The 26,594-nt window shown below is 37.5% G+C and overlaps 5 protein-coding genes across 11 annotated transcripts; 1 reads left to right on the forward strand and 4 right to left on the reverse strand.

Annotated features, from left to right (window-relative positions):
- Positions 1 to 1,346: 1,346 nt before the first annotated feature.
- On the reverse strand, positions 1,347 to 3,264 carry LOC103929176 (protein ASPARTIC PROTEASE IN GUARD CELL 1). The gene has a single exon (XM_048572079.1). It carries the CDS (start codon positions 3,020 to 3,022, stop codon positions 1,556 to 1,558), a length of 1,467 nt encoding a protein of 488 aa, XP_048428036.1. The 5' UTR covers positions 3,023 to 3,264; the 3' UTR covers positions 1,347 to 1,555.
- A 3,219-nt stretch (positions 3,265 to 6,483) lies between these two features.
- Positions 6,484 to 9,851, forward strand: LOC103929175 (GDT1-like protein 4). 2 transcript variants are annotated; one of them, XM_048571877.1, is made up of 13 exons: positions 6,484 to 6,776; positions 6,871 to 6,939; positions 7,387 to 7,446; positions 7,556 to 7,603; positions 7,817 to 7,905; positions 7,988 to 8,024; positions 8,101 to 8,145; positions 8,220 to 8,285; positions 8,367 to 8,411; positions 8,493 to 8,554; positions 8,708 to 8,780; positions 8,901 to 8,996; positions 9,571 to 9,851. In XM_048571877.1, exons 1-12 carry the CDS (start codon positions 6,759 to 6,761, stop codon positions 8,970 to 8,972), a joined length of 684 nt encoding a protein of 227 aa, XP_048427834.1. In that variant the 5' UTR covers positions 6,484 to 6,758; the 3' UTR covers positions 8,973 to 8,996; positions 9,571 to 9,851. The 2 variants fall into 2 exon arrangements, with proteins under 2 accessions (XP_048427834.1, XP_009336597.1); XM_009338322.2 differs by lacking the exon at positions 9,571 to 9,851 and adding an exon at positions 9,131 to 9,338 and having other exon boundaries at positions 6,486 to 6,776.
- On the reverse strand, positions 9,737 to 12,212 carry LOC103929179 (ATP-dependent Clp protease adapter protein CLPS1, chloroplastic). The gene is made up of 3 exons (XM_009338328.3): positions 11,983 to 12,212; positions 10,520 to 10,670; positions 9,737 to 10,240 (listed from the first exon to the last, which is right to left on the reverse strand). The coding sequence occupies exons 1-3, from the start codon at positions 12,044 to 12,046 to the stop codon at positions 9,979 to 9,981; spliced, it is 477 nt and encodes a 158-aa protein (XP_009336603.1). The 5' UTR covers positions 12,047 to 12,212; the 3' UTR covers positions 9,737 to 9,978.
- A 1,198-nt stretch (positions 12,213 to 13,410) lies between these two features.
- LOC103929180 (lysine histidine transporter-like 6) lies at positions 13,411 to 16,640 on the reverse strand. Its single transcript, XM_009338329.3, has 8 exons — positions 16,499 to 16,640; positions 16,238 to 16,383; positions 15,734 to 16,117; positions 14,677 to 15,070; positions 14,245 to 14,350; positions 14,055 to 14,146; positions 13,884 to 13,952; positions 13,411 to 13,760 (listed from the first exon to the last, which is right to left on the reverse strand). The coding sequence occupies exons 1-8, from the start codon at positions 16,520 to 16,522 to the stop codon at positions 13,662 to 13,664; spliced, it is 1,314 nt and encodes a 437-aa protein (XP_009336604.2). The 5' UTR covers positions 16,523 to 16,640; the 3' UTR covers positions 13,411 to 13,661.
- A 1,278-nt stretch (positions 16,641 to 17,918) lies between these two features.
- LOC103929181 (mediator of RNA polymerase II transcription subunit 25) lies at positions 17,919 to 26,544 on the reverse strand. Of its 6 annotated transcripts, XR_007253634.1 has the most exons (18): positions 26,337 to 26,544; positions 25,140 to 25,170; positions 24,756 to 24,819; positions 23,949 to 24,079; positions 23,637 to 23,846; positions 23,487 to 23,552; positions 22,913 to 23,123; positions 22,448 to 22,515; positions 21,805 to 22,314; positions 21,601 to 21,654; positions 20,921 to 20,949; positions 20,459 to 20,527; positions 20,278 to 20,362; positions 19,607 to 19,693; positions 18,716 to 19,224; positions 18,558 to 18,624; positions 18,275 to 18,405; positions 17,919 to 18,165 (listed from the first exon to the last, which is right to left on the reverse strand). XR_007253634.1 is itself a non-coding variant. In XM_009338330.3 (15 exons), the coding sequence occupies exons 1-15, from the start codon at positions 26,432 to 26,434 to the stop codon at positions 18,880 to 18,882; spliced, it is 2,058 nt and encodes a 685-aa protein (XP_009336605.2). In that variant the 5' UTR covers positions 26,435 to 26,544; the 3' UTR covers positions 18,457 to 18,879. The 6 variants fall into 6 exon arrangements, 4 of the variants coding, with proteins under 4 accessions (XP_009336605.2, XP_048427793.1, XP_048427795.1 ...); XR_007253635.1 differs by lacking the exon at positions 18,275 to 18,405; XM_009338330.3 differs by lacking the exons at positions 17,919 to 18,165; positions 18,275 to 18,405 and having other exon boundaries at positions 18,457 to 19,224.
- Between the last annotated feature and the right edge of the window lie 50 nt (positions 26,545 to 26,594).

Below are 26,594 nucleotides of genomic sequence, written 5' to 3' on the forward strand. Positions count from 1 at the left end.
AGCATGATGCCAGCTAGCAATGGCTAGCTGACGCATGTTGCCGTTAGGTTATCGTTGGAATATATATATATTTTTTTTTGACGAATTTAAAAAAAAATCTAATTTTTTTTCCTATAAATACCTAAGTCATTCCTACATCATTTCTCACATACTTTTCATCATTTCATACTATCTTACTTCATTTTATTTCAATTCTTCACATTCTATTCTCTTACCTCTTCCAATAATTTTTCCTTTAATTTTTTCAATAATTTTCAAATGGCCACACCTGCAATGAAAGGAAGGGCTTGGATCCGAAAAGAAGATTAAACTCTTTGCAGGGCATATGGATGGGTCTCAGAAGATAGTGTCAAGGGTAGTTATCAAACAAGTTAGGTGTTTGGAGGTGTGTGAATTCTACCCCAATATCCAGTCAATTTATTAACATTGGAACTGAAGATAATAAGCGCCGCGTAAATAGGAATCCTATCTAAATTTGCACAACCAACTATATCTCGACACGTGGCATTCAAAATCCTATCCGAAAAATTATTAAGATTACATAAGAATAATAAATCTGGAGAGTTACTCACTTTAAGGACATGTGTTACTTGAAATCCTATCTGAAAAATAATTGAGATTACATAAGGATAAGAAATCTAGAGTGTTACTCACATTAGCGACACATGTCACTCGAAATTTCATCCAAAAAATTATTGAGATTATATAAAGATAAGAAATTTGAACGCTTATTCATTTAGAGACAAGTGACATTCAAAATATGTCCGAAAACCTTATTTTAATATTGTAGTTTAATTTAAATAATCATATTAATTTAATTAAAATAATAAATTATGTTTAGCTTATGACTCTTTGGCCCCTCAGTTGGAGATGGTTTTTTGTCAAATGACTATATTTGGCCTATGACCATTTGACCCCCTCGGTTGGAAATGGTATAAAATTTAACATTGCACTGTTCATTAAAATATAATTTATTGCAGAACTATAAGACTAAAGAAAACCTTTTGACCCTCCTTTGGTTGGAATGACCTTAATTTCTTTTATGTCAAGGTCCAAGCCCAGCTGCCCAAACCATTTTCTGAGATATTTTTTTTATACATGAGTTGTTGAACATGAACTGTAAAGTTGGGTCACAACCTCAGATTCCAAGTGTTGTTTGCTGTCAACGACAAGTCTAGTGGGAAGGTAACCGTTATATCTGCAGCTTACCCTGATCACTGTATGTTAAGCTTCACAGTTTTTTTCAGTTGGCAACGGAGTGTAAGTCCGAAAAAAACGAAAATATACATGAGAACATCATTTTTGGTCACGAGAATTCAATTGTATTTGCAACTAGCAACTGATGATAAGAAAGAAAAACGTACTCAACTTAGATTGAACCTTTAACTGGATGATAAATCCAGACGAGTCAAATCATCATCAACAAAAATAAAATAAAAAGCACCTTGCGGATCCTAAATAAAAGTTAACTAAAAAAGAACATAAAAAGATATTATGCTGGTAACATGGACAGAAAACTGAACATGGTCAAAGCATAAAACCCATGATTTCCGTTCTAACATTGGTTGAGGGAGAACCCGACCACAGAATTCACTAGATCGAAACCGACACGTGTCCCTTGCTGTTGGACATTCCCAATGATTGACAGCGAAGAGGGCGTGGGCGCGAACGCAAAGCAAAACGTCCCGTCCGAGTCGACCGGTATAAGGAAATTTTTGGCCGGTAACGGTAACACTTTCCCATCGGCGAAGTGAAACGACACCGTCGGAACCTCCACGCTCTTCCTCGATGACAGGTCGTAACACGCGTCGAATAACGCTGGCCCTTTCGTAAACGGCAAGTCCTTAGTGCCTTTCATGAACGCGTCGCGAAGCACGTTGTATGTGTCCGTCTGCAGTCGAGTCACCGCCGTGCCGGAGTCGATGATGATTCCGCCGTTTCCGCTCCCGTCTATCTGGAAAGCGGACTCGGGAATCGGGAGCAATGAGCCACCGACGCTGAGTCCGGTCAGACCGAGATAGTAAAACGTGTCCAGCTGAGAGTTGCGGCGTAACGGAGCAGTAACGGCGTTGGGACGGAGCGGCGAGTTGAAATCGAGGGTCGATGCCGAGTCGGAGTCGCGGTCCACGAGGCAGTAGGAAAGTGACGTGGCATTGAGCTGGGATGGAAAAGAGAGTGAGCCGCCGCCGAGTCCGAGAAGCCCAGCCGCTCCGACGAACAAGCCCTCGTTGGTGTGGCCACAGCCGATGGCAATCTCCTTCGCCGAAGCCCCGCCTATGCTGATTGTCTCCGTCACAAAGTCGCCGACAGTGTACGAGCCGTCACCGTACGCCACCTCGTAGAGACACGTGCCGTTCCGACACTCAAACACATCGAGGGATTTGCATTGTTGGGATTCGCACGAGAGCGGCGAGAAGGAAGTCGAGGAAGCCGGCTCGAAGATAGGGTCGGCTTGCTGGTAGCAATCGGCGCAGGGTGCGCACTGCACCCAGCTGATGTCACTCCCGGTGTCGAGCACCACGTAGGCCTGACTCGGCGGTTTTCCGATCCCGACTCGGGAGAAGTACTCGCCGCTACCCTGACTCGTCCCGGAAATAATGGGGCCCTCAAAACCATCCGCATCGAGCTGTAACCCGCTGCCGGTTTCCACGGGTTTAAGGTCCGACGTGGCAACACCTCTAACAGCCAGATCCAACCGAGTGGTGAGAGATCTGACTCGGGCCGAGTCGCGCTCGAGTCGAGCCAAAGTGAGGGACTTGTAGTCGCTGTGAGAAGGCTTGTGAAGTGAAATTCGAGAGTGTAAAGGTACAGAAAGCGAGCTATGGTCTTGCTGGGACAATGCCTGTGCCGTTCTACTTAAATCCTCGGACGACAGAGCTCTTAGCGTCGTCCGAATCGAAGCGGCGACGTCGAGCACCGTCGTTTTGGAGGTCAACGGCGAGCTGCGGGAGTGGGCAACTTGGGAATGACAGTGAAAGAGGAAAGCAAAGAGAATGCAGGAGAGGAAACCCATTCCGGCCATTGAGGTGTGTTCTGGGGAGAGAGTGGGAATCCAATGCTGTTATATAAGAGGGAGAAAAGTGGGGATAAATTACTACGGGAATTCACGTAAAGGACATTGGAAGAAAACAAAGGCGGATTTGTGGGGTGGAGAGAGGAGGAGGAGGAGAGTTTGTGGATTGAATTTCAAATATCAGACTTTGTAACATTAATTGCAAGGAGTTTTTGTTTAGGGTTTCACTATCTTTGCATGTAAGCTATTAGAATTGTAGTATATGTATTGGCACGAATTGTATGTAAATTTGGCATTATTTATAATTTAACGTTTAGACCGATTTCATCACTCCATCATTAACGGTGCAGTTAGATTCGATTTAAGCTAAAATAAGTGAATAAATACAATATTATGTTAACGGGTTTTCATGTTAACATAAACGACATTTTATGTTACAGATAAAAAGTGATTTACGCATTCTCATTTTAACTTAATAATAGTAAACTTAAAAAAAATAGTTTCTTAAGGAGTTCGCTTTGGTTTGGGTTTCATTATCTTTGCATGTGTGTATTTTACTTTGGGATTTGTGATTTGCCAAAAAGATAGAGGGGAGCTTAAGGTTAAAAATCTTAATTAAATTGCACTCAAAAGATTGGGTGCTGTTTACATTGAGATTATGGGGATAAGCGTGATTGTGGTTATGTATAATGCTTTCTATATCTGACTACTCTTTTTTGACCAATTTAGAGACGAATGAGGATTATTTTCTGATTCTCTTTGTGAGGATCCTAATAATTTTTAAATTGTATATGTTTATCATGCAGTCATTTTTCATCAGATATACATATAATTAATTTTAAATAAAAATATTTAAAATAATTTATGATCGCACGATGTACCATAAATGAACATGATTTGAGGATCCATTGAGGATTCTCATTCTTTAGAGACTAAACTAATTGAGTAATGCTAGGGAGATTAAATTTTTTAAACTAAATGATATGGTTGTAGATTATTAATTAAGTGTCGGTTAATGTGCTTATCATTAAAGTAATTGAGTAATGCTAGGGAGATTAAATTTTTTAAAACTAAATGATGTGGTTGTAGATTATTAATTAAATATCGGTTAATATGCTTATTTTTTTATTAACAACACATGATTTAGTTTAAAAAAATTAATCTCTTTAGTATTACTCAAACTAATTTAAGGAGTGGTTTGTGAAGGGTTTGCTGCCCAAAAGCAAATTGAGTGGGACCTGCAGGGGGAATAGTAGTGGTCAAAATGCAAAAGTAAAAGCTTGAACTCATGTACTTGCCATGATTACCATTAATGATGCAGGACCCATAATCTAATTATGTAACAAACTAAGTATCATATTCTCATGCACCGCGTGACCGTAATTATCATTTGATGTGGCACTTATGGCCCTTGGTCAATGAAACTTTGGTGCAATGAGTATATGAGATGGATTTCTTTGTGTTTGTGTCACATATTGCGTGAGTTCATGACATATAAGTTAATAACTTATCGTATACAATTTATGGTGGGATGAGAAAATCGAATCTAATTTTCAAGTGTCAAAATAAGTACACTAGAAGTCCCATTGTTCTTTGTTATTTAATCGATGTTTCAGTTTTTTTAGCATCATGTATATTTTTATATGTCCGAGCCTAAATGGCGTAGAGAAGAACTTAATTGGCATGCATAACCATTTTCTCTTTCATTTTTGTCAATTAAGTTTTTATATAAGACACTAATTAGTTCAACCGATCTAGAGTTATAAAGGCACCCAACAACTTTTATTAGATAAAATCAAACACGGAGCATCGTTTCAACAATAGCTTCTCCCCTTTTGTGTAAGCTGTTTTAATATAAAATGAGGTGTGATAACAAACTAGGTTTTATTAGTGCTATAAAAAGTAGTTTAGGTGTCGCCTAGGCAGTAGTCAGACGGCGAGGAGGATTTGGAACAAGAAATGTTTGAGAAGTGAGTTAGAGGTTGGCAACAAGAAATATTTAATTTTTCAACCCTGTCTAAAGGTCCTTTCTCGTGGAAAGGGATCCTCTCTGGATCCCTTCCACCAAATTCACTCAATCACCTAATCCGGGCTCTTGAAATTTGATCCAACGGTTAAAGTTATTATAACTTTTAAAGGGTAACCGTTATATCAAATTTCAAGACCCCATATTGATTGATTGGGTGGAAGAAATCTGAAGATGATCCCTTTCTGAAGCATCTTTGTTTTAAAATATAAATTCTTACCAAATAATACTGAATGACCCTTCAATCTGGTTGTTTGGACATTAACTCAGCTAAGATTTTGGGCCGGCCCTTTGTTTTCATCCTTGTGGCCTTGTAATTAATTATTTTGAAATGACCACATTGACCTACGTGGTCCACAAGCCCATGAATTAATTAATGACGTATTTCATGAAGCATTATGACGTTTACAATGGTATTCTTTACAAATAATAGATTCTCAACTGATTAAAAAGGTGGCGGACGAAATAATAGACATTCTCGTCTTTTGATGCGTCATGGAATTATATTATTGCTATAAATTAAATCTTGTTTACCAATAAAGTCAAATAACAGGTAAATATATGGAAAAATTTAAAATAGGTCTAATTTTATAGATTATCTTTTATTAACATATGTAATGATAACATAAGCGTCAAACTTAAAATTGTTGATTAATCGCCATCTAATTGTACTTATCTTCATGGATTATTAAGTAATCCCCATCTAATTGACTAGATAGTTATAAAGATATGATTCCTTACGTTATTAGTAGGACTTTATCCTCTTTCAGTCTTTTTTTTTAAATATAAAAGAGTATAACGTTACTTTCTAGCAATTCTAATTTGTAGATCTGTGGATGATATTTTTTAGTAAAAAATCTTATTCATAGTGTTTAAATATTGATTTGGGTCTCATAAATGGAATATACCGGCATACAATGTTGATTCTGTATCAACTTGAATGGAGCACTGCTCAAGCAAATTTAGCTAAATTTAAGTCTGCAAACACTTAAACTACCGGGCCCAAACGTTGTGGACGAATTTCAAGTTCATTTTCTGCATTGCACGTCCAAAGTTCGATTCCTAGTATTGATAAATCACACGATAGTAGCCAAATGAGCCTGAATGAATCAAAATAGAAAGAAAAAGATGGAAAATGATCATCATCAGATCATTTTCCTAAGGATCATGCGATCGTGATCGTTCATCATACATTGTGCGGTTAATTTTTGTTACGTACTATTGATATTTAATTTTAAATTTTAAATTTTGAAATGATTTATAACTGCATAATGTACGATGAACGGTTACGATTGCGAGATTTCTAAAATCTGATCCTTTTCCCAAAAAGAGGACTCCCAAATTGAGATAGTGAATGCAATGTGCGGAAGTCAACGTTTGGACTGTTTATTAGAGCTGTTGGAGAATCCAATCCTCTCCCAACATACTTTTTTTTACCCTTTTTTGCCTACTTTTTGTTAGGCATCGGTTCTTTTGTTAGCAGCCTCCTTTAAACCGCACGTTCCATACATCCCCACCCACACGCTTTTGCTGCTGTTGTGCTGTTGTATCTCGGTTCTGAAACTCCAACGAACCAGCCGAGTCAGGCATAAATCGCCCCGCCAACCTCCCTCCCTCACTCACCGACGGCAGAGCGAGTCAGAGCGATTCCCAAACTCTGACTCAGTTCTCTGCGCCAGCAAAAGCATTCAATCCTTGTTCTACGCTACTCATCGAAAAATGAGTGCAGTCGTGCAGGTAAATCCATCTCCGTAATTCATCAAACCGCGTTCGTATTTGTTTTGATCTGGATTTGTTTTAGCTTGATTATGATGATGCTTTCGTTGATTAGGGTTTCACCAAGTCACTTGCCATGACTGTGCTCTCGGAGATCGGCGACAAGACCTTCTTCGCCGCCGCGGTTAGTATATACGATTGCAATTTTGTTTCTTTTTACCTTTTGGTTGTTTTTGAATTGTGGAAATTGGAATAACCCTCTAATTACACGCCATGAAGAAAATAGACGAATCGAAAAGAATTTCGGCATGTTAAACTTTATAAATTCAATACTATTAAGAACATCGAGTTTCTGCTGACTTTTTTAGTATATGTATAATTTTTCAGAGGACATATTAAAATTTAAATGTTTTCAGTAGCAACTTGTCGAGCATCATATAGTGTTTATGTATGTTTTTGTATATGCATACACACACACACACACACACACTTGTGCCCGAGTTCCCTTTGCAAAGTCCCTTGGGTACGAAGCGAAACCATAAGGGCCAGAACCACATCTGAAATCCATATTCTTGTATTTGTATACTATTTTTTGAGTAATAATCTAACGGTGCGATGTTTTTTCTTTAAGATCCTTGCGATGCGCCATCCTAGAAGACTTGTTTTGGCCGGTTGCCTAGGAGCTCTGATTGTAAGCATTTCCCTCCCACTTTCATATAGGTGGTGTACTCAGTTGTGTAGATCTTGGATGTTTCTTGTTTGAGGTCTCACATATATCTCAAATTTTTGTTGAGTTTTAGGTGATGACTATTCTTTCTGTTCTCGTCGGCTTGGCTGCTCCAAATCTGGTAAGCACTCTGAATCTGCCACCCTGAAATTGATTTTCGTGGGGTTTGTTTTAAGATCCAAGGGAATTTGCTTTCATGATGTAAGGGTTAATGGTTGTCCCACTTAGAGCGTCGCATAACGTTGGCCAGTTGACATACTTATTAAATGTTAGCTTAACTTGGTGATGTTTTTCTGTTCTGATACGAATACTGAATGCTGATCTTGGATTACAGCTCTCCCGGAAATGGTCCCATCACATAACAACAGTGTTGTTCTTTGGCTTTGGACTATGGTCCTTGTGGGACGCTTTTAAAGAAGATGGGTAATGGATATATATATATATTTTTGGAATTTATTTAACCTTTTTCTATTTGTTGGGGAATTTAATTCTGGTTACCCTACAGGGGTGACGATGAGCTTGCAGAAGTTGAAGCAGAATTGGTTTGTTTCTCAATTTTTATTCCTAGCTTGCATTCAATTCAAATCCTTTCTGACTTCACCCTTTTGGTACCATTAGGATGCTGATCTAAGGGCTAATGCAGGAGGTAGCAAACGTACTAAGGTGCTCCTCACACACACTCTTTCTACCATGTGCAATTTTGAGCTACGGGTTTATGAACGTTTATTAACTTTCAGGATGATGATGACAAGAAGCAGAGACGTTCATTTCTCTTGCAGTTCTTCTCACCGATCTTTTTGAAGGTTTTATCTTCTATGGATTATGAAATTCAAATTTTTGCATGGCTATAACTTAACCGCATCTATCATATGCTCATGCCGCAGGCCTTTTCCATTACATTTTTCGGTGAATGGGGCGACAAGAGCCAGGTGAGCATTTGGCCCATTGAATATATAATCTCATTCATTATTGCTTCAACACGATTTTGTTTTGACCTGCTGTTCTTTCAGCTAGCCACCATCGGTCTGGCGGCAGATGAGAACCCATTAGGCGTGGTTCTTGGTGGAATCTTGTAAGTTTCCATCCTTTATAACCTGAATGGCTTCTGGAATCTTGTAGTCACCGCGCATGCTCATTCTTCTAATTCACTTTTATCCTTTGTAGTTATTCCTTTTATTTTTATTTCTGCCCTATTTACTGATTGTGCTTCCTCTCTTTTTCTCAGAGGACAGGCATTATGCACGACTGCCGCTGTCCTTGGTGGAAAGAGCTTGGCATCTCAGATATCGGAGAAAATAGTAATATACGCCCTGCCTTCGTGCTTAACATAATATAGTTCTCGTTTTTATATATTGTGCCCGTTGGCTCTAGGCAAATATGCGGCATCAAAGTTATAAGTTATAATTGTTTTGTTTCAGGTTGGTTTATCGGGTGGAGTTCTTTTCATTGTTTTCGGAATCCAATCCTTCCTTTCGACAGTGGAGGCTTGATACCCATAGTTTGATTAATGATTGGTAAGTATGTTGACTACATTTCGCACCATATATTATAATTCATAGCAAATGCATGGAATCATCGTCAAAATTTCACAACGAGAAGAATACGATACCTGTTCTAGATTATGTTTTTGATGATGACTCTTCTTCAGGGACTGAAAGATGATTTGTTGACTGAAAAACATACATCTATTCACTGCAAGGAGTAATTTACAAGCATTGTAGCTTCATTGTTTTTACAAGTCTGTACCAATATTGCACTCTGGCATGTTTGGAATTAATTACCGATGAGAACACTTCTGCTATACTTTGTTGTTGCGTGCCATTCCAAATAAATCTATGTTTCCGTTGGTCTCGATATATTTATAAGGAAAACTAATGAAAATGACTTGAAAACTTTTGAGTTTTAACGATAAGAACAAAATAAAGAGTAAAGTGAATAGTACCAGGATTGACGTTTTAGTGTAAAAATATGATTTTTCGTTCAAATGAATGGTACTAGAAGCTTTTCATTAAAATTCCCTAATATTTATATTATCAATGGAAATAGACTCCTGGTTTTAACTCATTTCGATGAATTGTAATTGGACAGGAGTACTCAGGATGATGAAATTGATCAAAATTTCAGAAACAAGGACGTACGCAAAAGATTGTGTTGGAAACACTTGAAAGCGCCTTTTGTTGTCCGAAAGCGCTTTTGACCTTCCCATACGCAAATCCCAAACCAACCCTAAGTTGTTCAAATGTGAAGGAGCAAATTAGGAAAACACTATCCATATAGGTTAACACAGAGTTCAGCAGACCACTGTAACTCAGAAAGATAAACAATGCAATTGCAAAACACTAAAATTAATCCTCTTTTTTATTAAACTACCACCCTCTTGTCTTAATTTGACCACAGGATGACCGCGATTTCATATCAATCGGGGGATTGGGATTATGTACACCATCTAATGCTCGGGTATTCGTCACACCAATTGGATTCTCACCATGCACGTCGTTAGCATCCACCACCTGCAGGTTCAATTGAACTCAGAAGTCCATTGTGTCTCAGTTGCATGCAGTGTTCTTCAGCGTCGGCCTGAGCACATATGATCACTACCGACAAGCCATTGTGGTGTGCTTCTTGCATAATATTCACAGCATTGTCAAGGGTCATCCCCGGGATAACCTTCATCAGTACTTGCACAACATATTCCCGTTTGTTGAAGTTGTCGTTGTGCAGTATTACACGATACGGAGGAGCTGTCTTCCTTGATTTCCTGAACAATTTTGGGCAGTCTAACGTTAACTCTCATCTAATTTTATAAAGGAGAAGAGACACCATGAACTCAAAGGAAAACCGCAAGTACCAAATACAACCGGAACCAGGTGAATGTGAACGGATCATAAGTTTTAATAGTTTGTCGAAATGATCAAGTTTGATGCAACATGATACGCACAGGTACGGCATTGGATAGGAGTGGTGCAAACCCATTTCATGGCATTATGTTAAACAAAGCACTCGTATGGTGTAACGATATAACTTTGTGTTTCCATACCTCAAATCAAACTCAGAATCACGGGCAGGAGTTGCTTTCTCTCTAACTGGCCTTTCCAATAGTCCTCCCCCTTTACCAGGTACCGCTGTTGATACAGCCACCGGAATGCTAAGATTGGTGCATGCTCCTTTACAAAGAGGGTGTCTGTCTCCTGCTCAACACGTTTTATAATAAAAACTCACCAACTGGAATCACTCGGGCATATAATGTTAAAGAATAAATAATCACCATAGAAACACACTATTCATACTAACCAATTTTTTATTGAGACAACATTTAGCAACAGAAAGCGAAAATTCAGAGCATAGCATAATCTAGATTCTAGAACCACCACAACATCTATATGTCTACGAATCTACGGGTTCTGAAAACTCAAATCTTTAGAATTGGATCTCCGATTGCTCGGAAAGATGAAATACAGTGAAATTGTAGCAAAGGCACTCTTAGCCCTGGTATAGATACTAGAGATGCTGGATCTTTAGGACTGCACAACCAACATGTGGATTGCATTAGCATAAATGCATCCGGAGGAAGTGGCAAGTAATCCAGAAGTTGCTGCTCCCATTACTGTTGATCTCACATTAGCGAAAAAGGAAACTCCACCACTCCTAAAACAGAACGCATAGGAAACCCGCCCAAGTTTATACAGAACGCATAGGAAAGATGAAATACAGTGAAATTGTAGCAAAGGCGCTCTTAGCCCAGGTATAGATACTAGAGATGCTGGATCTTTAGGACTGCACAAAAATCCTTGTAACCCTCTTAAGGAAACCAACATGTGGATGGCATTAGCATAAATGCATCCGGAGGCACTGGCAAGTAATCCAGAAGTTGCCGCTCCCATTACTCGATCTTACATTAGTGAAAACGGAAACACCACCACTCCCAAAACAGAACACATAGGAAACCCGCCCAAGTAGTGCACAACGAACTAACTTGCATTGCACTCCCCAATCTGCCCTACCTACATCTTGCAAGATACTGGACAATTTGATATAAATTTTGTTCTAACTGAAAAAGCTTTCGATTTTCGAAAAACTTTCTTGTAACAAAACTTTCAATTCATCAAACAATATAAATGTACACTTACACATACAATTCAAGCAATTACATAATCCTTTGGCAGCATCAACAGAACTATTTGGGAACCACATATACAGCTATATAACAATATGGGGTTTTTCTTGGCACTTCATGTTCTGTGAAAGATGTAGAGCACTCTTCCATTTACACAGGAAAAAGAGACCCATCAGAGAGAATCAATTTTCGAGGCGTATTATACATTAAATTCCATAACTTCAATCAAAAAACAACAAAATCGCTAAAAATTTACAAGAACCAAGCTTTGAATTGAAAAATCCAATAAATCTACTCCTAATAGTACAGATGCTGAAGAAATCAAAGATTTTGACGGAAACCCAAAATCTGAAAAGAGGGAAAGAATTGAGAAAAATGGTGTAGACCTGGTTTGGGGTTGAAGACGTGGTTCGGGGAGAGAGGGATTCTCCCACAAATCGCAGTCTCCATTAATCTTTCTTTTGCGCTGTGCTGCTGCTGCTGCAATGCGTCGTGCGATTTTATTTATTTACTGGATTTTCTGGTTGTGTTTTTAACCGACACAACAAGAAAATCATCGACGAATTGGTGCAGTGCTGTGCTGTTTCTGGTGGGACTTTGCTGGTTTTCGCAATTCACTGAACGTCGTCTTCTAGACCCTACCAAGTACGAATTTTTTTATGAGTGATTAATTAATTATCTTAAATTTATATTCGTTTTGTCAAATTATAAATCCAATTTCTTCACCATATAAATAAATTTAATTTAAAATCAAAATTCTAAATGTAATGGGTGACCACAAGAAAAATCACAACTAGCTACTGATTTCGATGTGTCTATTTATTTAATTTGAGACATGACATATAAGTGTTTCCACTAACTAAGATGGACAATGCAATTACAATTTAATCATGCGGTGAGATATGCACAAATCTTATTTTATTTCTCACACATTTTTTTAATTTTCGGCCGTCGGATTAAATGAATTGAAGAATATCAACGGACAGAAATTATCAAGTGATGTGTGAGAAGTAAAATGAGATGTATAGATAGCACATCCCTTTAATCATCATTAGTGTGATTTGATTTGAAATTTTTGAGACTTAGAGGAATATCCAATCTGAATTGATTTTTTAAATAAACGACATTATCTAAGCCTCGTTAGAAATAATTTAGTTTGAATTTGTTTTTAGCGAGAATCGAATCTATAATCTAACGTAGTACACCTCAATGCACTTTTGATTTTGTTTTGTCAGAATACATTGTGATTCTTGACCATTAAATCCAACTTATAATTCATTATTCGTTGCATATATAAAGAAAAATACTAGAATTTCCGCAATTTGATACTAAATTGTTGCCAGCGTTTGTTCATTTTCTTCTATTTTGGAGTTGCTTTTGTGAAGAACTCCTTTTGAATTTCTCTAGAGGACACTGAATACTTCCTTTCCCAACATTTATGGATTATAAAAAAGAAAAACTAATGAAAAATGTTCAAAAATTTTGAGTTTTAATGATAAGGACAAAATAAAGGGTAAAATGAATAGTACCAAGATTGACTTTTTAGTGTAAAATGTGATTTTTCGTTAAAGTCAACAGTACTGAGAGCTTTTTATTAAAGCTCCCTTATAAAAAGGGAAGTGTTATTAGCACTCCAAAAATCTCATTATACACTTTTCACAAGTGTATTTTTTTTTCCTAATATAAAAAAATTGGAGTGTAGAATAAGATTTTTAGAGTGAGAATAAGTAATAACAATTCCCTGTAAAAAAGAGCACTGTTTTTCGTGGATATGAATCTTCATGACAATTTTTTAGAATAGCACTTACTAAAAGTTAATCCAAAAGAGTATTTTGACTTGATGAAATTGCTTATGGTAAAGCAAATGGACAGCCATTTCTAACATTACAAACCAGAAAACAAGGGAAAATGATGCACGGATTGCTTTGGTAGCTTGATTAATTCTTGGAGGAAGGAGGATAACAGAACATTAATTGATATTAGTCCTTACTAGTTAATCCGCAACTTGGATAATACATAATTTTCGTCCGATTAGTGGCGTAATAATCCGCTTATATATCGTTAATTACGTGTAAAACCGATATGTTGATGCATCAGCAATGATATTACGAAAACCACCAACTGTGGAAGCCAACATGATGAACACTCCAATGAATATGCAAGCCTGCACACACACATTCATCATAAGACATGGATATATTGCTAACTGGTTATGTACCGATGTCGACACTCAATCGTTTACCTATGCCATATCGGACAATAAGGAACATTAGATTCTTTGGCTTACCCAGTTGACGAGCCATTGGATGCTGAATCTCTTTGGTTTCTTAATTCTCAGCCACATTATACAAGGAAGCTGTGGAAAAATGCTCAATTAGTTAGTTAATTTCTTGCTGAGGATGTATTTTTGTAATTTCTGCAATAAGAAACTAAGAAAATAAAAGTGAGAAAGGCTTACAAAGTATGAAGTGGGGGCAAAACCAAATCCACCAAAGAAACCAAGAAGGTCTCCAAAGAAAGGGAAGGTGACTCCAATAAATAATGTAAATGCTGCAACATAGATATAGTAATTGAGGACTTAATTAATTAGGGTTTAATCAACCAGAAATGACAGAGAGAGAGAGACTTAAGGGAAATGGTAATCTCACCAACATAAACTGATCTCGTGATTAGTCTAAGTGCAATTCCAGGTGGGAAGTTTACTTTTTTCATCATCATCCTCTCAAGCATGTCAAAAACAGGCATAGCATAAACCTGCATTTTCAAGTCACATCCTTAATTAGTGTAGTTCTACTAAACCCTTAGTTATTAGAAATCACTTCAGCCCTTCTGAAAGTAGTGCCAAACAGACCAGCTAGAAGTTTTTATAGAGATTTATAAAAGTCATGCCAGAGAGATTCTCATGCAATTAATTAAGATTTAGTTTTACTGGTGCTATCGTCTACCAAATGTTTATCACGTGTTAAAAAATTACCCAATCCATTCAATAAACGATTGACATATGGAAAGTATTAGTGACATGAGAAAATGATGAGAATCTCTCGTGTTGTTGAATGCGAATGCTGACTCGGCAGTTATACCTGGTAGCTGCCAATGACATGGACGACAACCATTAGGTTAGCAGCAGCAATGAGCCATGCGGGTTTCTGAAGATCCATGAGCACGTTATCATCGACATCTTGACCAAAAGCCCAGTACCCGATCAGGGCCACCGGGAAATAGCAAATTGCGTTGATAAAGTAGGCTCCTAGGGCACCTTTCCACATGGGAATTCTCGACGGCTTCTCGGGAGTCGATGGTATTGTGGCCTGGATTTCAAGCGCCACTGCATGCCCGGCAAATGCAAAGGAGATTTGACCTAATGCATTGAAAACCCTAAACATGTAATCTGCAGGGCTTGTTTTCTTGTACGCATAGCTCACGTCTTCAATCCGACCTTTGCTTAAGCAACCTGCCCAGGCTATAGTTGAATAACTGCAAATTAACAACAAATTCAAGTTTTTTAGGTAATATTATTTTTTTTGAAATTAGCCCTGTAAAGTTCTCTTGTTAGGTTTAGGAGTAAGTCTTCGGTAGGACTGCCCTACTTTGGAGTTGGGTGAGATCAAATTAGAACGTTTTCATAATTTTGTGAGATGTGTCTTATGAATAACGTGGTCAGACATCTCTAATCAAGTTTTTCTAGAATTTTAGAAGGGAAATATGCACAGATATTTTAGGAAAAAAAAAAATTGTGTACGGTCACTTTATTATCTATTTCGTGACCCTCTACTTCTAATTTTGATTAAAAATTCGTAACCGATTCTATTTATACACATGTCTCATTTTGGGTTGATTGCTCTAATTGATGCTATCGAACAAAACTATACCCAAACTTGACTCCATTTTGTGTAGGGTATGTAAAAAGGAAATTGACTTGCTCACCCCTCCCTTTTTTTTTAACCGTTGGATTGATCAAACCAAAACAGAATTAAGGACCAAAATTAAAATCGTTTCTTATATATTATACAGTTTGCTATGTCACAAAGTTCCGTTGTATTTTGGCTTTTAACAGATTTTGTTTGCCTAAAGCAAGTTTAAATCAGATTTTTCTTCACATGGAAAGTGAAAAATTAGAGTGAAAATTTAAATTACTACCTTAGTGACATGATGGCTGCTGCTAGAGAAACACCGGCAACAGAGTTGAAATTGGGGAGCTGGGAAAGAAAGAAATGAAGGGAACCAAAGATGAGAATCCAGTACGATTGCTTGACTGGTGTGCAATTGGCACATGCCATCTCCACAAACTTCTTCAGACACTTTCCTCCGGTGACCATGTACACTATGTCACATCCAACCTGCACAATCAGTTGTTGCGGAAGCACAATCCACGGCCCGAGCTTTGGTCCAAAGGCATGCCGGCCGAGGTCTATATATCGGTCGAATCGAGTTCCAGGAACACATTCATGGAGCTGAATCATCTGCCACATTGTGTTCAAGGTCATGCACCACGATATTGCCAGCACCATTGTCCCTGGACCCCTGAGAGAAAAAAGTTGGTAAAAGAATAGGGTTTAATGTATAAGTATACAAAGCAGTGTATTTTCTTTTTGTCGAAACAAAGTAGTGTATTTGGTCTAGGTAAGTTGGGTTGTTCTGTACCATCCTAAGTATGCCATGGCATAAGGCAGGCTGAGTACACCGGCACCGATCATGGCGGTGACGGTGTGAAAGGTGGAGTACCACCATTTGGCTCGGCGGGCGTTGTCCACTGGCTCCTCCCTCCATTTGTTGTCCGCAACAACTTCCTGCCATAGTTTCAAGCATCGACATGAAAAAATTTAGAAAATATATCAGAGTGAAGATCGCAAAAATTGGAAGACCAGATAGCTTTGTGTGAGTAAAGAAAGTGGTGATGCACACCTTTGGAGGAGAAATTGTAACCATTTTGTTTTTCTCTTTCTGCAGTGAAGACAGAAACACTTTCAATGTGGGAGTTGAGTGATCGTCATCGTGTTGTGTGTATATAGTGGTTTGATGGCCCAAAATATGGAATGAGGATCCTCTCTGGATCCTCATTGTTTGGATTTCGAGAATCCTTCAATCATATTCGTTCATCGTATATCGTGCAGTCAGTTTTTCTCAGATACTATTTATATTTAATTTTAAATAAAAAGATTTATAATGATTTCTGACCACACGATATACAATGAACGAATGTGATTAAAAGATCTCTAAATCCTCACAAAGAAGATCCGGAGAGGATCCTCATTCCAAAATATGTGAAGAAATGTGGGATATGTACATTTGCGAGCCCCACTCGTGTAATTATCTTTTGCTTTTCCCGCTGAGACTTGTGCTTTTCCAAGAGTGCTTATCGGATGAGTTGAGCAAAGCATATCAAATAGGCAAAAGCAGTAAATATTTTAGGTTGAGTTAACAAACCGTCTTGTGTATACTTGGCAAAATATGTTAAACCCTCTACTTAAAATTATCTAGAGGGACGCTAGTTAATATTGCAAACAGGATTTTACGAGACCTCACATTTGTCATATTTTGTGAGTAGAAATATATCTCGATTGAACTCTTTTATTAGGTCAGTTTTTAAACAGGTGAGATCAAGGTAGTATTCGATGAAACCTAATGTAAGAAATTCTTTGTGAGATGACTCTAAGGATGATGTGATCGGTGTATTCCTACTCAAGTTTATCTCTATCATTTTATGCATGAATCTAAATATGAAAAATCAGTTTTTTAAAACGAATGTAAACAAATTTTACTCTGATTTTAGCTGAGATAATTAAAATTGTGATTGCATGCACCCCACCCAATTTGATGTTATATACAGAAGGAATCTAATTAAGAGGACCCCATGTTGACAAGCATCATTTCTTTATGCACCCTTGTCAAATTTTCTCTACAGAAAAAAGGCCCTTGTATGCAATTATTTATTTCTACTCCAAGTAGTGAACCAATGATTACTATCACTACACTTAATGCTAAATACATTCTTTTAGACAATTATTGATTTGGTGGGTGAATGTAGCCACCTCAAATTTCAATCACCACAGTCGATAGGCTTTTTAGTTAAGATAGTTATGTCATAACTCTATTCTTTAGTTCATAAAATTTAAAATCGATAAAACTGATCTTTGAGATTGTTCACTGTTAATCACTTTGGTCTTTATGTGACAAATCTCCTATAACTAAAGAAACCACTAGTTCAAAGGAGGAATTGATTTGACAAAAATACCCTCAATTTAATAAAAATTTCTAAAATGATTGATAGCGGATGCTCTCAGGAACTACTTCTATCGTTTTTAAATCTCAAAGACCAAAATGATGAATTTTGTCAATCTCTAAGACCTTTTTGATAAAAAACCCACTTAATACTTAAATACTTAAATAACATTTGCTTTACAAAGAGGGAATAGTAATGATTAAAGGCCAAGGGAAGGGAAGGAATGCTCTTCATCATTCATGTATGGGAGTTGTTGGCGTGGGAGTCGTCTTCTTTCTTGCTTTCGAGTGTCCCCAGTCACTTCGCAATTTGCATGCCCAAAAGCCAAAAGTGATCCGACTGCTAGGCACTGCTCACCACAAAATGAAAGGTTAACAAGTATCGTATCTTTTTTAATTGATCTTATGCTATATCAACGTTATCTTTATATAACAGAGAAATCGAGATACGATACTTACAGATTTTACGATGATTTTTGTAGAATTTTGTAAAACCGATTAAAATAATGCCTCCTAATAGAGCAAATGAACGAGGAGAGTTTATGACGGAAGTTGCAAAGACTCCTCTGCGCGTTGGTTAGGATCGTTTTCTGAGTAATAAGCGAAACAAAAAACTTAACGCTCGAGGGACACTCAAAGACTAGATGAAACTCCAGGCAGAATCCTCATCTGAGCACTTAATCATAAGCAAATTTAACAGTAGAACCTCCATCAGAAGAACCCAAATGCAGGTATCACTTACCAGGCATATTCCCTTCGAAATCAGCCGGGTTACTAATAATCCGACGTACAACATCGGCGTGAAGAACCTGCCCAAAGCATCACAAATTTCTATCCAACGAGTAAACAAAGCTAAGCCACGGTTTCATAAATTTCATTTAAAAAGATAGGCTTCCGAACCTGATTAACTAAAATTCCGATCGTTAGGGGATCACTGGTTGATAGTAAAAGTTATTTATATGCTAGTCCAGGAGTGTTTCTAACGAGTTGAGGCTCTCATTTAACCCATAAAACCCCCTCCAGGCATATTAGGACCTTGTGACGGAACTTTTGTCCCTGTGGAACTAATTGCGATCAGCCTTGAACATAAGTTCGGCCATCCCCATCCCAACCAACTGTTGTTGCTGGTGCTGTTGGTGCGATTGCTGAAGTTGCGTGAGTTGTTGTGATTGAAGTTGTGAGAGCTGCTGCTGTTGAATCTGAGGGTACTGCCGTTGAATCTGTGGATGTTGTTGTTGACTCTGAGGATGCTGTTGCTGCTGACTGGGTACTTGCATTTGTTGCTGTTGTTGCTGACTGGGTACTTGCATGTGGCGGTGTTGTTCACCGCCTACTTGAATTTGTTGCATTTGTTGCATTTGCTGCTGTTGTTCTTGACCGCCTACTTGTGGTTTAAACAATATCATATCCTGAACCGAAGGTAGACTTAGCTTTAACAAAAACCAGGTTGTAAGAAAGTTACCATGCCGATCCACAACCTCATTTGGAGTACCGCCACAGGCCTCCAGTTCAGAAAACAATTTAAACAGAAGTTGCAGGATATGCAGGGAACCTTCAGAATTAAAAGCACCTTGTACAGGCTAGAAAGCTCTTTACTCGACCCCGCAAAATCTTTGCAAAATAAAAGGTCCACTTTGCAGGTTTCTTTTAGTACTGAAGGTACCTCACATATTTGTTGTGGATTTACCAGCTAATAGTTGGCGGCCATAAATACTTAATATTGAAAAAAACTAATGATAAGAAATTACAATCTGCAGTAATAAGAAAGACCCAAGTAAACAACAAGCTCACCCCTGGAAACAGCATTCCATTCAATCTGTATGCTCTGTCTGAAACGGAGAGGAGTAATGTCTGAGAGGGCAATTGGATCACTGCACACTGAAAAAAGTGGGAAATCAGCTTTTTGAGAAGAAGAATAATAGCAGAATTTCATGCGTACATTCGAAGGAAATCTACTGCAGAAGGCCAAATAAAATAGAAAAACTAGCTTTCGATGCTGATGTCTCACAAGGATGATACTAGAATCAAGAATTACCCCACTTCAAGCCAAGAGAGCCAATTAAATGCATAAATTTAGTTTATCACAGCATTCAGAGGTTATTGAGTTTAAACAGATAATTAACTTAAGTTCATATGAGAATGTCACACAGAATCTGAGGAGGTGCTCTGCTAGATCAGAAGCGGCAATAAATTGAATAGCAAATTAGCAACGAGGGCAGTTTTTGAGTGTCGAGGGGAAAAGTGGTAAGTCCTTTTCAAACAGTATAGTTCATTTTATCATCCCTCATCCACATCCATAACAGAAGGCTTGAAAAAAAAAAAAAAAAAGTGCAGCATGATATGACAAATGTCAAAAAATTTGTGAAGAAAATTAAATTGGAAATGTTGGTTACGGTTACAGATAGAATTATCAGGGTGGGGCGGGGAGATGGAGATAGATAGAGATAAAGTAGACAGCTTACAAGTTTCATTTCTTGCAATTTCCCAAGAAACGCATGCTGATTCTTTGCCCGGAAAACTAAAAAGTCTGCCTTTCCAACATATTGCCTGAATGAAGTCAAGAAAACCGAGAAATATAAGATCAGGAGGAAAATATTACACAGAAAAATGGAGAAGGGAATGTTTTCACTGAATGGTAATTACTTGTTATGCATGTGGTCCTCAGATATGAGTCTCACTATTAGCATTGTTGGTGGCCAGTTTGCTGCAAGCCTGAGGAATGAAAAAATAAACAAGAAGTTAAGGTAAAAGATGCTTGAATATGCCAATGACACATTTTACCATAATCATGATATTAAGATTTTATTGTGCACTAAAGCACCAACCAAATAAGCCCAACTAAAGTGTTCCGATCAAAATACATTCAGCATCGTGCCAATAATCATACAGCATCTCAAGACATTAGGATTCTAAGAATGGAGGCAACTAAAATTTTATTTTAACCAAAGAAAAAGACGGCTGCTGTGATAAGGTAGAAATATTAAGTTATAGACACTTTTTTCAAAATAAAAGAATTAAAGTTAAAATAGAAACTTTAAACCATTGATTACATTCCATTAACATACTATTTGAAATAAAAGAAGATAAAGCACACTCCCGACTTACGTCCCAGAAGCTGAAGCACACCCGAAACCCTGATAAAGATAGAAAGCATTTGTGGAGTTAACAAATATTTGAGTAACTGCTAAAATAACAAGCTGACCAAAAGAAATATAAATAACCACGCAGTTAGGCCCTAAAACATGCCTCATCCTGTAGTTTAATTCAGGAAGCTTAGACCCTTATGGTTATCAAATTGTCTATTTAATAGATGTCACTGATGACACACTTAAAATAACTATCTATCCATGGTTCAGTGTTTTCTGCAATTTTTTTCTCCCTCCTCATCATACAAATATATTGAAACTCAAACCAATTGCATAATACTTTTGAATTCAAATCACACTGAAGCACAATCACAAGAAATCATAGAGAATTTGTCTCAGAAAAATTTAAGTATATAAAAAACTATGGTTATCCATGACAGAGACACTGGCTTTGATTCTGTGGAAATTTGGAGTTTTCCCTTCTCCTAGTTTAGCAGTGGAGTTTTGGGTGAAGAGTGGAGTTTGTGGAAATCAAAGAATTGGTGGTGAGATAGTTTCACAAACCAATTTATATGGAAACATACTGAAGATCCTCATGTGCCAGAGCCACATACATTCTTCACTTTTCTCTCAAAAATAAGAGTATCACAAAACAAACGACAGTTTCTATGTCATCCAACGGGGCAATTGAGAACGAACCTCCAATATAGTGATAAACGTAGGCTGCCCATATCTCAGTCCAGCTAAATTTCCCTGCATGTATGTTGATCATTCAAGTATGAGCAAATGTGGAAAACCATATTAAAACAGAGCCGACCATCTTTAAAATTTTCCTGACATTCTAGCTTAAAAAAGTCACCATCAGAAGTTTCCAGTCCAACCGTATCTTTTGAAAAGACCTACCTCCCAGACTTTCACATAGTTGGATTGTGCAGATGCAAGAGCACTTGTTGTCTGTTGTGAGAACGGCACAGATGCTGCTGAACTATTGTTTGCACCAAGTGACTGCATCCCAGACTGCACCTTGTGAGCCATTCCTAGAGTAGGAATCATTGTACCGGTTCCAGAAGAGGCACCAGATGAACCAAGGGCACTCATCATGTTTGATACATGCATTGCCATAGGATTTTGAACCATAGTTTGGAGTCCCATAAAAGTTCCTCCAGTTAAGGCTGCTGCGTTCATAAAGTGTGCTTGAGAGATGTTATTGAGGATGCAACCAACAGGACGCGAGGGATGTGTCATACTGCTCACTAAAGGTTTGAAATCTGGTATACTATCATTAATTGTGGTCATCCCTTGAGAAGCAGAAAATGGCGTAGAGGTCTGCAAGCTCGGGACTGCTTGGGAAGGAGGATGTACACATGGAATGTGTGCAAAACCAGGTCCCATGGAACTTAGGGTACTTGGCTCCTAAACAAGTCATAAGAGAACTCTATATGTATATACACTTTTTTTAATAAAAACAGCATAACAGAACAAAAAAGAACATCTCTTTCCTTTGCACAAAGCATAAAAGTTCAAATGAATGCATAACGAATCTTACAACTTTTACAGTAGCAGGAGGTACATTTCCAACCAATATTGGTTGCCGATTCATAACAGATCCATTCACTAATTTGAAAAAGGGGAAAGGAAAAGAAAGGGTAAGTCTGCAATCAAGCAGGATAAGCAAGAATTAACCATGAAAAATAGGAACAGCCTAGCAATAACAAGCTTAATTGAATAATTCAAACAAGATATAGCCTATTATACTAAGATTTGTAATACATTTAACCTTATAAGTTCATTTGAGTGGTAAGGTGAGCCAATTATTCTTATAAAAGATGTAAAAGGAATTGCAACTACACCTAATTGATACTGAAACATTCATAATTTCAACAACAACAAAAAAGCCAAATAGATGAGTCAAACCAAATCAATAAGTACTTTCATTAACAGAAAAAAATGAACCAAATATTTTGCACTAGAAAAAGACTAGAAGAGACAACATATTGACTGCAAAACCAACCAGAGGGCATAGAAGTTGGAGGCGGCACTGTAACTGAAGCGACAGGAGCTATTTCCATTTTTACAGGACTCTGATTTGAGGGCAAAGTTGTAATTCCCGGACGACTTAACGTAGCACAGGCCTCCATAAAATTCTCTGAGATTAAAACAAGAAAGTGGGGTTCTTTCGCATCACCAATTGGTGGATCTGCCGCTCCAGCGTTGCGCTTTCCCTGCATTGGCAAAGTGGTCACTGTCACGCCAACTTCTTCTAGTGATCTTAAGCCATAGGAAATAAAATATTGAGTCTGGCAATAATAATATCTCCTCCCTTTTGTGTTATCGAACATTCTTTGCAGTTTTATTAATATAAGTAGACAGTCGTTCCATGCATATGAATATGGTACCAGAGGAAACTATATTTTTCATTCATGATAGTCTAAGTGGTTGAGATTAGAATTCAACAACACAAAGTTTTAAAGCTCAACAGAGCACCAAAGAAATAGAGGAAGTTACATTATTGTTGATTTAGCCAGATATACAAATAGTCAAAAGCTATATATATATATATATAATGAATAAGAGATAGAACGTACCGCATTGTATATTGCTCTAAGCTTAGGTAGCTGTTTTGGACAAATGACTGACAGCGAAACTGAGCACTGGATGGAAACTAAGGGCTCATTACTGATGATTTTTGAGAATAGGAACAGCCACCATTAAACTAGGAATAAACAAAAAACTACCTGTGGAAATGATTTAGCAACAGCCTCAGCATCACAAAGATGATTTTCTGTTTGTGCATCAATATTTTCATTTTGCTCCAAATTTTGCATTTGTGGGCGATACACTGGTGTGGGCAGAGCGTGAGGGTTACTCGCAGCAATAAGAACACAATGCTTCTGGCAATCCACGTTTTGTTGATTTTGGCTTCCATTTTGAGCTGTACTGAACATCTGTATTTCACATCAGAAGAATAGTAAATGTTAAGTTTAAAATGTGACTCTAAGAAATGCATTTGAAACACAAAAGTACTGGGACGGTTTTGAACAGCATACCATTATAGCCTCCGAAAGCCCTTCTGCAATTGCAGCATCACCAAAACCACCCCCAGAAAAGGGTATAGCCGAAAGCCAATGCAAGAAGAGATCCACATCTCTTGTCCAGCCACTCCGTCCTACCAGGTAACCTTGACGAAAGGTTGTACAATTATTTTAAAATATTCATATATATATATATATATATATATATATATCTATATTGAGCAAATGCTAGTTACAGTAATGACATAGAATACCTGCAGATCATCTAGGTGAATTGAATTCATAAGAAACAAGGTATGGTACTAGTTAAGTGGTAATTTACCAGATAAAACTTCCATTTCCAGCATAAGTTGTCCTATTGAGGGGTGCTGGAAATGTATAAACTCATGCAAACAAGGGACTGAACTCTTTAAGTGTTTCAGACTTCCAGGCGGTATTGTGTACAAAGAGCCACTACATTACAACAGTCTGTTAATTTTAGACTTCAACTTAAAGCTACTGAAAATCCACCACTTCAAAGGGAATAATTCCATAAAGTTGTGAAAATCACCAAGCAATAATTTGCAAACTTTGAACAACATCCAGCTTAACTTTACAAGGAATTATTTCACTTAGTATAAGATTGAACCCTGTTTACAAAGAACTATTTGACTTAGTGCAAGATTGAATCCTGTCAGTAGGAGGATGGAGGACTAACAAGCATCTTACCCTATAAAAAGTAAAATTCCTAAGGTATATGATCAACCTCATGATGCAATAAGAAATTAACAACACAAGTCATACCTCGGAAAACTAGGAATAAGAAGAATGAAAACTACATACCACAATAAGATCCATGAGTTTTGAATGTGACCAGAGAGAGCTCAAAAGTAGAAGTACAGAGCTTCTGCATCTCAAAAGCCAAATTACGTAATAAGAAAAAAATTACCAAGCTAGAAGTCTTGCAGAGGGAACTAATAATGCTATCTGCCAGTGAAATGTAAGAATGGTTGCCTGTGGTTTGATAAATTGTTGATGTAGTGTACACAAACTATGTACTCAAATTATTAAATGCATGCTATTAACATCTAGTGAAAGAAGGCACAACCACCTACATGTAAACATGTTTAGATATGTAATGAACAATCAACAGTTCTGACAAATGACTTCTGATAAATAATGATAAACATAAAGAATAATCACAAAGTAATGGAAAAAGGTGCATACTTGGCCACTTGACTCCTTGCCACAGAAACTCCTGCAGGGAAAAGATAAATAAAAAAGTGGCATACAGATAGAGTAGTGCATAAAATCCCATGCAAGTTAATGAGCCACAAGTAATGAGAAAAAAATCAATGACAAACTTCATATTTGGTTCTAGGTATAGGAATATTTGGTCAAGATTGTTAATATTCCAAGTATGAACCTTCACTTGAGATATAGTAGCACAGAGTATGTCAATCCAATCAGCTGATGCACGATACTCTGCTTCAAGATACCCAAGGAGTTATACTCTCTCTCCACTGCTAGACCACCAGATGAAAACCAGTTTGCAAATACAACTATTTTTTATTTCGGATCTTCCAAATCATTACCGCAGGAGGTTCGGGCCCATTTTTTTTCTGATCCTTGGATAAAAAGATTCATTCTCTTCATAAAAAATAGGAGGTAGAACCAATAAAGATTTCCTTTTCAATTCATCCCTGGAGTTGAATACCTCATTCAAGAATCCAATGTCAAACCCAAAACGTAAAAATGAGAGGTTTAGCCTACAAGTACAGTATTTGTTCCTAAAGCAGAAAGTTCAGTAATAAAAAACACGGGATAATAACCCCTAGTTGACTCATTAAATCGCTTGTTAGTGTGCATAATTTGAAAGTAAGTTAATCATGATATGTGGAAAATATCTATTTGACCAAGTATAGGACTTATTTTGCATCACATGCCAACAAGAAACAATCCACTGCATGGAGCTCGTCACCGCGGCTAGGTTCCATCAAAATTGATGAGAACTAATTAATTATATATAAATCAATCAAAGTTCAGTTTCCATCAGGATTATATGAAATCAAACTTTGTACATTGTAGAATATGGCAAGGCTGCATATGGTTTCGCGGTTAAGGGTACAGAAATGGGAGATTTCTCCGTTTCACTATACTTGTTTTATCAGATTCTTTCGTAATGAGCAAAAGATTCAAAATTGAACCAAAACTGTATGGTTCCCAGTTAGCTTAACAACTACTCCACACAACCAATTTCAAAGTGAAAATTGAAATTGCAATTAAATTTCAATTCCGAGCCACCAAACGCAGCCGAAACAAGCAGGCACAGAAAATTCTCGTCCCATAACCCTAAAATCACTACGCAAAAAAGTTCAAAAAATAAATCAACCAAACAACAAATCAGCATAAGAAATTTCCTACCTGATGATCTTATCAAGGTAATCGGAGACGATGGTTGCCCAGTAGGGCCTCATGGCGGTAGTTCCTTCAACGGCCACGATCAGCTGCTTCTCCACCATCGTACTGCTCGAAAGGACCGCTGAGAAATTTCAACTGCTTTTGCGATAGGCTGTGGGACGGAAATGTGTGAGAAATTTCAACTGCTTCTCCAACATCGTATACCTATTACTATTTTTGTTTTATATTTATAAATTTATTGAATTAAAATTAAATATGATC

This window comes from the organism of the source record quoted next, unplaced genomic scaffold (assembly GCF_019419815.1).
Source record: "Pyrus x bretschneideri cultivar Hongxiangsu unplaced genomic scaffold, Pyrus_bretschneideri_v1 Contig6, whole genome shotgun sequence".
Classification (NCBI taxonomy): Eukaryota; Viridiplantae; Streptophyta; class Magnoliopsida; order Rosales; family Rosaceae; genus Pyrus; species Pyrus x bretschneideri.

Excerpts from the sequence above, each read along its gene's own strand:
- LOC103929175 (XM_048571877.1), top strand. Across the intron at positions 7,447-7,555 it reads GTTGCCTAGGAGCTCTGATT|GTGATGACTATTCTTTCTGT; the intron begins GTAAGCATTTCC and ends GTTGAGTTTTAG. Across the intron at positions 8,781-8,900 it reads CTCAGATATCGGAGAAAATA|GTTGGTTTATCGGGTGGAGT; the intron begins GTAATATACGCC and ends GTTTTGTTTCAG.
- LOC103929180 (XM_009338329.3), bottom strand. The coding sequence starts at position 16,522 with ATGGTTACAATTTCTCCTCCAAAG. Across the intron at positions 14,147-14,244 it reads CACGAGATCAGTTTATGTTG|CATTTACATTATTTATTGGA; the intron begins GTGAGATTACCA and ends TCTATGTTGCAG. Across the intron at positions 13,761-13,883 it reads TCCAATGGCTCGTCAACTGG|GCTTGCATATTCATTGGAGT; the intron begins GTAAGCCAAAGA and ends GTGTGTGTGCAG.
- LOC103929176 (XM_048572079.1), bottom strand. The coding sequence starts at position 3,022 with ATGGCCGGAATGGGTTTCCTCTCCTGCATTCTCTTTGCTTTCCTCTTT.
- LOC103929179 (XM_009338328.3), bottom strand. The coding sequence starts at position 12,046 with ATGGAGACTGCGATTTGTGGGAGAATCCCTCTCTCCCCGAACCACGTC. Across the intron at positions 10,671-11,982 it reads CGTCTTCAACCCCAAACCAG|GAGACAGACACCCTCTTTGT; the intron begins GTCTACACCATT and ends CGTGTTGAGCAG. Across the intron at positions 10,241-10,519 it reads GATTCTGAGTTTGATTTGAG|GAAATCAAGGAAGACAGCTC; the intron begins GTATGGAAACAC and ends AAAATTGTTCAG.
- LOC103929181 (XM_009338330.3), bottom strand. The coding sequence starts at position 26,434 with ATGGTGGAGAAGCAGCTGATCGTGGCCGTTGAAGGAACTACCGCCATG. Across the intron at positions 24,080-24,755 it reads AACTCATGGATCTTATTGTG|GTTACCTGGTAGGACGGAGT; the intron begins GTATGTAGTTTT and ends CCTTTCGTCAAG. Across the intron at positions 23,553-23,636 it reads TTGCTAAATCATTTCCACAG|TGCTCAGTTTCGCTGTCAGT; the intron begins GTAGTTTTTTGT and ends GTTTCCATCCAG.